This window comes from Ciconia boyciana, chromosome 7 (genome assembly GCF_034638445.1).
Source record: "Ciconia boyciana chromosome 7, ASM3463844v1, whole genome shotgun sequence".
Classification (NCBI taxonomy): Eukaryota; Metazoa; Chordata; class Aves; order Ciconiiformes; family Ciconiidae; genus Ciconia; species Ciconia boyciana.
Window position 1 is genome coordinate 37722561 of NC_132940.1, and position 10270 is coordinate 37732830.

The following is a 10270-nucleotide window of genomic DNA, read 5'->3' on the forward strand; positions in this document are numbered from 1 at the left end:
TATGAAGCTCTGTATGAAGAACAGTGAGCGCCTAGGCCACATAATTCTTCTTCTGAGTCCGGTAGCTCCAGAGGGGGATATTACATGGCCCTCTGGCTGTCTATTCATTCTCTTTGCTGTAAAGTCCAAGTTTTTAATGGTTATTTTAGTCTTGTTTCAAGGCTTGAAAATAGAGGTTGAAGGCTGTGTGAGGTCAGCTTCCTATCTGGAAAGCTCATGCTTTGGAGGAAATTTTATGTTATTTTTATTTATTTAATGGAAAGGGACTGCTCCTTGTATTGGGCAGTGACTTGTACCTTCCTTCAGCAAACTAGCACTCTGTCACAGCTCCAGGCTGGGGCCGTCTCCATTCACACCATTTGTCTTGCAGTACCCGCCTGGAGATGGGGAAGTGGATGGAAGACCTAAACATGGCAATTGAAATGGCCAAGAAATCTACTGAGAAATCTGACATGCTTCTGGAAAACTCAATATGCAATCGCTCCAACAGTAAGTGATGTTTCCTTGCCTTCTTGAAAAGCACTGGTCATCATGTCCTTTTCATTTTTCCTGTTGCGAATTTGATGACATCAACGGAGTATTTTTATAATTCATATGGTAATGGAGAGTTTTATCGTGCTTTTGTTTTGTTTTAGTCAAAGAAATATGCTTGTCTTCCTAGACTGATGTTCCTGTTAGCTTTAAATGCAGCAGAGATGCTCCAGTTGCAGAACTGTTGATTTTATAAGGTCCTTATTCATCTCTTACATAGTTGTTTCTCAATTTAACCATGTAGTGTATTTTCTTGTCCAGAAATTTGGTGTCTTTGGAGATCAGCAAGTTCTTTTATAGCCCAGCATTCTTGTGCCTGTCTCTGGTGGTGTTATGGATGTGCTGAAACATGTAATATACCTTCTTGGAGCACTTCTTCCTATTCCTTGCTAAGAATCGACTGAAGATGAAATGTGGGGATTTTTATTTGTTGTTTTACACAGTACTGAGTCAGCTTCCCCAAGCAGAGCTGAGTAATGAAAGCCACAACGATCTGCTCCGAGTGGCCTTTAGGAGCTGTGTAACAAATTCAAGTTGACGTATTTTAAAACAGGAACATTGCAAGAGAAAAAAAACCAGTTTTTCTCAGGAATCCCTGCTTCTTGCTCTTTGTATTGCACACTTTTCTTAAACCGCTGCCAAATTTTCCTCCCCCAGGATCCTCTGATGAGGTCTCTCTAGAACAGGAGTCCGAAGATGACATACACTCTTCTCGTAGCTCCTTGGACAGGCAGAGCCATCACCGTGCCAACACAACCATGCACGTGTGCTGGTACCGCAACACGAGCGTCTCCATGACTGACCACAGTGTGGCTGTCGAGGTACCTGCAGGGCGCAGCTCTCACATCTCACTCTGTCCATCCTGGCTCGCTCAGCTGCCGCTCAGCCTCCACTCCATCTCCCATTTCGCCTTAGCAGCATCTCTGCATCCATGGGAGAGCGTGGGCCATTAAAAGACCGTTGCATGCTTGCCCCTCTCTGCACATGTCTGTGTGTCCGCATACACACGCTCTGTTCTCCTTGCAGCAGGGCTTTGCTTTGGCAAAGGCACTGAGGGAGGGAAATTTTAAAGGAAACCCAGGATATCCTAGGACTGAATTTGTTGCTTTGGGTTTCATCAACCTTGCTGGAGGATAAGTTACCTATCCATGGTATTTTCCTTTAGAGATTGACTCAGCTGTACTGAGGTCTGGTTAGCTACTGTACTGCACCTAGAATTAAGAAGGGTGCATTAAGCTCAGTGGGAATATGACTTCTCTGCCCTTCCCTCACTGGCAGGGGTGAGCAGCAAGAATTAGGAAGTGCCATTTTGTGGCACTGTTGTGTTATGCTGAACAGAGATTTATTACGTGCCCGCTGAGCTGCTGTTACCTTGGGTCTTACCACTCGGCATGGATTGATGCAGCACTGGTGGCACGTTTTGATACTAAATCCTGCAGATTTCGAGACAGATGTCTGTTCAGCACTCCCTATGCAGAGCACTGCTTGCACTGGCACTTCAGTTTCACTTTAGGTGGCAGTTTGGCAAGGTCAGTTGGGTGGGACACCTTCCTGGAGGCTGGCATGCTTGGAAGACTTCCAGAAATGGGAAGGACCCTAAACACCATGAAGAGAAAAAGGAGGTCACTAACTAGACAAACAGCAATGGGGCAGGGTGCTGCATCCGTGTATTCATACCTTCCTACCTTCCCTGCCCTGCTGTTAAGGCACTTTTTGTTTAATGGAAGGAGTTAAAAGTTGGGCACTGACTGGGTTTTCATGATGTAAAGAGCATAATCAATCAGCTCAGTAAAGGAAGTCCTATAGATGTTACCTTGGCTTAGGGTCCAGAAGTTGGGCACTTTAGCTGGCAAAGAAAGTGGTTTCTGTTGGAGAGGACAAGCCTTCCTTTCCCTGCTGATACCCTTGTGAAAGGCACCATCTCGCTGTTCTGTACCCGGATAATGAGACCTCCCTGCTACAGATTCTGGAATTAAATGTGTGAGTTCTTGCAGCTCCCTCTCGCTTTGATCTGTTCCATGTTCTAATACCATCTTTTTTTTTCACAATCCATTTTCCTTTAACAGATGCCTTTCTTCTGCATCACTTCTCTTATCCTAATGTTCTGTTTTTCTCTTTCTCTTCCCCTTTTCTTTGCTCAGTTTTCTGTGCTCTTGCTGTTTCTCCAGAGCTTCCTCCTCGCTATTTGCTGGGCCAGGCCCAACGGCCCAACACAATCACCCATGTTTGTTGGTACCGGAACCAGAGCCTATCCCTGTCTGATTACCTGTGCATGATCCAGGTAAAAATGCCTCTCAAGTTCTGCACTGGTGGGGAGGAGCCATGGGATGCCAAGGAAAATGTACTGCTGCTCGCTTTGTAATTGCTCAGTGAGCCCACATGTGCTGGCATGATGATGCCCCATCCAGCCAGCGGCAGGGTTGCCTTGTTGCCTTGTTGATACAGGATTTCCTCCTGTTTATGCTTCCCAAAATGGTTCTCTATGTAATTCTGCTGCATATCCTGTCTTTTTCTCTAATTACAAAATCCATTTGCTGTCATTGCATGCCATAGGTTTCCTTATCCCGCTGCGCAAGCGCTTGGTGACTCTGACTCCAAGGTGGCAATGTTCAACTTCCCTGCTTGCCATGCCGGGCTTAGCTTCGCATAGCTGCCATATGTAGCTTGTCCACAACTGTTGTTTCCTCTTCTGCTTTATTTTCCTTCTCATGCAGTGTGTTCTACGTGGTTTTTCTGCATGTAAAAAAGGGTGGCTAAAGGGATGGATGCCCTCATGGCTGTCACCATTCCCCTGACTGTAGGCTGATAGTGGTTGCTGGAGGGACGAGTCGGTGCAGCACCCTCCTGTGTGCTGCCTGACACTGTGCTGAGATACGGCGAGCGCTTAAACATGAAGGGGAACTTGCTATTAGTGGACAGAAATCACTAATTTCTTCATAAGAAGGTAGTTGTGAAGTAGTGAACTGAAGATACAAAATCACTCAGTCACCATGTGAAATATCTGGGAGGCCTTTTACAACACAGGAGCAAGTGCAGAAGTGGTTATGGCAGGCAGTCTCAAGCTTTTTATCTGTGGCAGCTGTCATCTTTTTCTGAAGAGCTGTCATGGTAGTTTTCTTTTCATTCTGTGCTAGAACCAGCTCTCTGGATACTTGCTGAGAAAGTTCAAGAACAGCAACGGCTGGCAGAAACTGTGGGTTGTCTTCACCAACTTTTGCTTGTTCTTCTACAAAACGCACCAGGTGAGCAAATGTAGCTGAGGGGACCATGTCTGGGGTGTCAGGGGCGGGAGGAACCTGGAGGTCCTTGGCTTTCTGTTCTGGGTGCAGCTCATTGCTATTTGAAGAAGAGTAACAAGAGGAAGAGGAGGTTGTTCGTAATTAAGCATGTCTCTGTAAGGCCACGGATCCTTCTTGCAGAATTTAATCAGTATTTCTAATTCTGTTAATGGTACTAACCTTCTGTGGGTGAGGGGGAAAATGTCTCGTCATGCAGTGACTAATGGAGGTGAGGGAATCAGCAGCCTTTGGTCAGTCTCTGTCCATTTCTCTCCCTGCTCTCCCTGCTGGGCTTCAGCACAGTTAAACAGGCATCAGGGATTTTTCTGCCTGTGGTGCATTCAGTGCCTGCTTGGTAACGAACTGTGCTGCGGTGCAACCTGTGCCTTTTCATCTTATTAACCCAATAAACTGTGTTTATTTTATTCAGGCTTCTTGCCTTGAGGGCATGTTTCTTTTGGGAGGGATATTTTAACTTTCAGGTCGGATCTGTGCTTGGAGTTCCAGAGAAAGGATGCGGAGAGGGAAGGGGGGAGCCCAGGCGGCAGCAACGGGCAGGGGAATAGAAGCAAATAACTCTATAACAGTGAAAGGAGCTGGGGGAAGGTTTTATTATAAGCTATCAGAAGCCTTGCAAAAGATAAAGGCGCTGCTCCTCCTGTTCTCTCCTAAACAAAAATACAAAGACCTTACCTGTACAGTACAAAAGAGTGCGTGTTGGATGAACTGTGTGGCAGGGGATGCCTTGCACTAAGGGCTAGGCTATTGGACTGTTCCAGGATGATTATCCCTTGGCCAGTCTCCCGCTGCTTGGCTACGCAGTCAGCTCACCTGTAGAGGCAGACGGCATTCAGAAGGATTATGTCTTCAAGCTGCAGTTCAAGTCCCATGTGTATTTCTTCAGGGCTGAGAGCAAATATACCTTTGAGAGGTAATTTTCTGTTTTCTCTATCTGTCTTGGTATATAATATGCTGTTAACTCACTGGTTGATCATCCAGCGCCCTCTCTTTCCTCCTGACTACCTTGTAGTCCAAGTGACCTTACAGCACATTCTCAGTAATAAAGTCCCCTTCCTCTTCCTACCGATGATGTTTGGAGATCCCTCCTCTGCCAGAACCGTCCTCCTTGTGGGAGGAGAGTTGGTGATTACACGTAGAGCTGTAGGCTCTGCTTTGTCTCAGGAGTCTGAGGCTTCCTTGGAGCTGGGGAGCAGCATGGGTGGAAGGGCTGTGAGATGCCCAGCCCCACTAGGTCTTGGGAGTCAGATTTCTAGGCTAATGAGAGTTCTGGGAAGAATACTGTTGGTTTTTGTGTTGTTTTTTTTTTTTCCTCTCGATCTCTGGAAGCAGGATTTACAACACAAGGCTGAGAGCAACAAGTGCAGTGCTGCTTTTCAGTTTACTGCTTTCTCTGTAATTACGTTTAGCAGTGCTGTTAGGGTCCAAACATGGTCCAAAGTGAATCATGTTTAAAATGCATCACATACAGAACTTTGCTGTTATGTTAGCTGTTGAAAACCCTTGCATTGCATTCTGCCTTGCAGGGTAGTATTGGTTGGTTTGGAGTGTGGTTTTATTGAGGTGTCACATACTTCCTCACATACTTCCCCCTTCCTTGGGAGAGTATCACACACTTGTGAGCAACGTACATATCAGCTATCTGAGGCAGCAGAGTTGTGCTCTTTAATCCATTGGTCTCATGTAGTGATTTCAAGGAAAAAATGTCTAATTCACAATGGATGTTTGTCTTGCTTTTTTCACTCTTGCTTTGCTTTCTTCCATATGAGCAAGTCTGTTACATAATTTATTGTAAGAAAGGCAATCCATTGACTAAGGAAAATTTTTGTCAGCCTGTCCTCCTTGGTAAACATTTTCTGTACGCTTACAAGAGAACACGATGTGCTCTCATAAGAGCTCTCTGGAGCTCAAAGCATTGTAGAGCTGTTACTTGGACAGGCCAACCATGTTTTGCAGTGTATTTACCACATCTCAAGCTATTCATTTGAAGAGTTAGTTTCCTAAAATAATTGTAAAAGAAAGGTAGAAGATAGAGGTTCTGTGAGGTTTGGTGAACAGGGATACAGCTCATAACCGAAGGACAAGATTATGTATCTGCAAGTGAGGAGTTGAGCATTTCTCATGTCCCTTCTTGCCAGGTGGATGGAGGTGATCAAGAGAGCCACCAGCTCTCCAGCCAGGTCAAGCCTGCTGCTTCCAAAGGATGAGAAAGACAGTCACACAGACTGAAGCGGAGCAGAGCTGGATCTCTGCTGTAAACATCAACAAAAAAGGCAGGTGGAAACAGGAGTCTCTGGAGTTGATAAAGCAAAGAACCAGGAAGCTCATTTCCACCTGGTATGGAAAGCAGGAGTGAGGGAGTTGCAGATGGGGATCACATCCATTCCCAATGGTATGGAAGAGGGTCAAGTCTATTCCAGTTGAACCTACTTAAGAGAGAACCTAACAACCACAGAGCTCCGGTGTGCACACATCGTGGAAGGTTTATTGTTCCAGTTGTACCTGTACATTAACACCCTTGCCTGCACTGGGTGCAAACTCCACCTTGTTTTTACATTTTTGACTGGATGGTCAGCATATATGGGAGAAAAATAGCAGCTGTCAGTGGTGCAGTTGGCTCACAGCTGCTGGTGCCAGGGCTTGCTAGCTCCCAGAAATTCCTTTCCCCTGATGCTCAGCATGGCTGGCTATACCACCACTGTCTTGCTGCTGTTAATGTCAATCTGCTGGCACAGTTGTTTTGGACTACAGGGGATCCACAGATGTATTAGCTTAAACACAGTTCATTTTGAACAGAAACCGCAGCTCTCCTAGAACAACTCTGCTCTTTGGGAACTGCCATGGCAGCAATTTTCCAGGGGAAGCGAGAGGACTGAACCTCTGCTAAGCTGTTGAGATTTCGGTATATTGTGGGTTGGTACAGGTAGGGTGCATGGTTTTTCCTCTGAACTCTGCTATGGCGCATGCTGAGAGGGTCAATTGCTATTCTCATATCACAGCTCCACAATTTCTTTATCCTGTAGTAGGCATTACTGAAGGCATGGGATGGCTAACACTCTCCACCCTGATATGGGTGATGTTTTCAAGGCATTTAAGCAATATAGGAGAACAAGCTTCTCTGAAAGCCACTGTTGCTTGTGCTTATGTCATGCAAAGACTTCTGAAAATCACTATTCTTACCTTTAAATTTGGGGTGGGATCCATCTTCCGTTTCTCATGAAGGTGTAAAAGTCACTGGATTCCAGATGGAGTATTAGTGTCTGTGGATTCTATTAAATATCTGTATTAAATCTGAAGTGTTTGCAGTTTGTTCCGTTTTTGTAAAGCTGTCACCTTTGGTTGCCTCCATGGAAGGACTGAAATAAGCTAAGCGCCACAAAATGCTGTTGGATGTGGCTTCGCTGGGCTCTAGGGACTCTGCTTTTATATTAGATAGAAAGTATTTGTGTACTAGAAGAAGGAACAATGAAGTGGTGTAGTGAAAGAAAAAGGAAAGTGTTGCCTGTTGTGAGGATGGAGGAATGTGGAGATACCTGTGAAAACGGGAAGTACAGAGGCCAGCACGTGCATTCTCCAAGGCTGTTTCAGGTTATTGTCTAACACATGTGCGGGATGAGAACTGCAGGGAGGGGGTTCCAGAGGGATTTTCCAGACCGCTCACTTGGCATTTGCATCATAGAGAAGATGAGTGACTGCAGATCCAGCCTTCAGTACCACTGTCACAATGACCATTGTCCCATGTAAGTTAAATGTACTTTATTAGTGTTGTGTTTGGTTTTTTTTAATTAACTGTTGTAGGTGTATACATGTGGATGGACTAGATAAGTTATAATGCAGCCAAATATGACTGTTTAAAGTAAATAGCATCTTGGTATAAAACTCTCTCAGCCTCTTATTCTTGAGCCCACCATCCCCATCCATGGCCACGCTCGTGGGAAGATGGACGGCATCTGCACAGGAGCATTGCTTTTCCTTGGACCTGAGAGAAGAGGTTTCACACTGTTGATTAATGGATCTTTGCATTCAGTGGTTTTCCTGGATGATAACTGACTGCCCCTTTGTCATGGTCACATACTGGAGTCGCTTAGCAGGAGTGCTTTCCTCTTTCACGAGAACTGTCCCATGCAATTACTGCCCTTTGCTGGCCTCCTGTGGGGAAGCTCTGCAGGAGTAAGTTGCAGAGAGGAGGAGCAGGGTCTCCATCGGCAGCTGGGGGGTCTTGGCACTTAACCCCAACCTTTAGTTGCACTACTGTAGCAGGGCTTCCTAGCACCAGGATTCAAAATACTTTTTTAGAGTGTTCAGGTTACTCAGTAGTTTTCCAAGACTGGTTCTCAACTCACCCAGCAATGCTCTGTCCACAGCAGAGACACAGCACCAAGTCAGAATGATGTGGAGGGGGTGGCAGAGCGCACCTTTATGGAGCCTGTGAGTGCCACCTGGCTGGGGGAGCAGCTCCAGGGCAGCGCTGGAGGAAGGGACTGACAAACACCACCTGAAATTCAGCAAGGATAAATGCAGAGTCTTGCATGGGGGACAAAGTACCCTTTGCAGCACAGGCTGGGGACTGCACATCTGTGTCTCAGGCGTGGGGCAGAGGCCCTGGGGTCCCCAAAAGCAAGCTGTGTTTGTTGAAGGGCAGTCCACATGCTCTGGCATGTGTGTTATGAAAGCTAGACCTGGCCAATTGCCAGAAGAGACAAGGACGGAAGACCAGGAGAAACGTGTTTCTGCGAGCAGAGTGCAAGAGAGGGTGCAGTGTTTTCTGCATGGGGTGAAATAGCCTGGGTTTTAATATTTTTTTTTTTTTTAACTAGTTGATGGAGATAGCTTATGCTCTTAACATCAGCTAGACTTTGTCTAAATTACCTCCATAAATCAGCTGTCAGTCTCCCTAGCACCATGTGTTAAAGATCAGGCTGACATGTACCGGCTGTTATGGGAGACAGAAGGAACTGTACAAGCCAGTTTTGCCCTCAGCAAGCAGCGTGGAGGCTTGGCTTTTGTACGCTCCCTTGCAGGCTCCAGTGGAGTCTCTTCCCCCGCTCTGCCCCCACAACTTGTTTTTCTGTCTCATATCATAGGGAACACTGCTTTAGCCTGGAACACAAGGAACAACTTCCGATACTTCGAAAAATGATCAAAGAACACAGTGGAAGGACACACCCTAAAAGTGTTAGTACGTGACTGGTAGGTACTTACATGGCTGATCCATAGACTGTTTGAACACCTATGCTCTATTTATCCTCCCATCACCTCTGTGTAGCAGAATAGTAGTTACAACTCCTGTTACAGGAGAGATGCAGTGAGCAAGAGTCCTTAAGATTTTTGGGCAGTTGAGGAGTGGATGATCCTTGAGTTGCTTACATGCTTAACCTGCAGCTCAGTATTTCCTGTCTTGAAGATGGGTGTGCTATTCTACAGTGGCTGAGGTGTGATCCCTGAAAGAGAAGCCTCTGGTGCTAGCTGACCAGAAACCGTTCTCGCACAGCAGGCAGCAAAAGTCCCTTCTCGGGTGGAGAGTACCAAGCCAAATGTCTGTGCATTTAAAATGCAGGAACACAGGCTATAAAAGCCAGAAACATCACTATTCCTGGCAAAACTGCTTACCTCTCACCTTGAGAAGTTTTCAAATTGATGAGGATTTCAGTGGCGTATCAGTTCTGTGAAATATTGTGTAGTATTTTTACTTTACTAGAACTCTGCAGGAGTATTTTTTGTCTTTGCTACAATCACGAGCAGTTTCCTTAACTAGAGCACTAGGAAACAACAGAACACAAGTGGTCCCTACTCATTAGTTTCTTGCTAGCAGGATGTATGTTAAGGGATAGATGAACCCATGCTCTTGGGACCTCATGGCTTAATATCCATGGTCTCATTTCATTTCAAAAAGCCATAATTTCTAGTAAACACCACCAGTTTTCCCTGCTTCCTGCAGGACTGGTTGGCTGTCCTTCATTCAGTGTTAACAGAGTCCTGCTTCATTGCTTAAGAAACCACAAGTAAGTTTTTGCAGTAGTTCCTACCACATGTTTAATACATATTACTGGAGCTGTTCTGGCAACTGCTCCCTTTATCTCCCCTGTTTACAAGAGCGATTCCCATTACACCAGATAATTCACTTCCCTCTTTCATACTGGCTGCATCACCACCATTTTATCTCTGCTGAAGTGTCAGCAACGTGCACGTACATGAGGCAATGAGTGTCCAGGTGTGCTCATACTGCTTGGGTACAAGTGGAGCATGGCTCACATGCAGTGAAGTACTCCATTGTGAAGGTTTAGAGAGTCTGACAGTTGGGGGAACATTAATTGTCAGAGCTTTCATTTTGCAAGGCAAGATTTTCAGTCACCCATGCAAAATACAAGCTGCACCCATCTGCATAGCTCTGTGTGCTCACCTTCTGGCTTGTCCCCAAAGTGCTGCACTAAAACTACCCTTCC

At 45.8% G+C, this 10270-nt stretch overlaps 1 protein-coding gene across 6 annotated transcripts in view; it reads left to right on the forward strand.

Annotated features, from left to right (window-relative positions):
* The window catches only part of FARP2 (FERM, ARH/RhoGEF and pleckstrin domain protein 2), an 83083-nt gene extending 75404 nt beyond the window's left edge, over nucleotides 1-7679 (forward strand). For 5 of the 6 annotated variants that reach the window (XM_072868514.1, XM_072868518.1, XM_072868515.1 and 2 more), the window contains exons 23-27: nucleotides 371-489; nucleotides 1189-1352; nucleotides 3666-3773; nucleotides 4589-4740; nucleotides 5966-7679. In XM_072868514.1, the coding sequence (XP_072724615.1) occupies nucleotides 371-489; nucleotides 1189-1352; nucleotides 3666-3773; nucleotides 4589-4740; nucleotides 5966-6056 (634 nt within the window). In that variant the 3' untranslated portion in view covers nucleotides 6057-7679. Of the gene's footprint in view, nucleotides 1-370; nucleotides 490-1188; nucleotides 1353-2699; nucleotides 3618-3665; nucleotides 3774-4588; nucleotides 4741-5965 lie in introns of those variants that run through there. The other variant, XM_072868519.1, reaches the window with a different exon arrangement.
* The last annotated feature ends 2591 nt before the right edge of the window (nucleotides 7680-10270 follow it).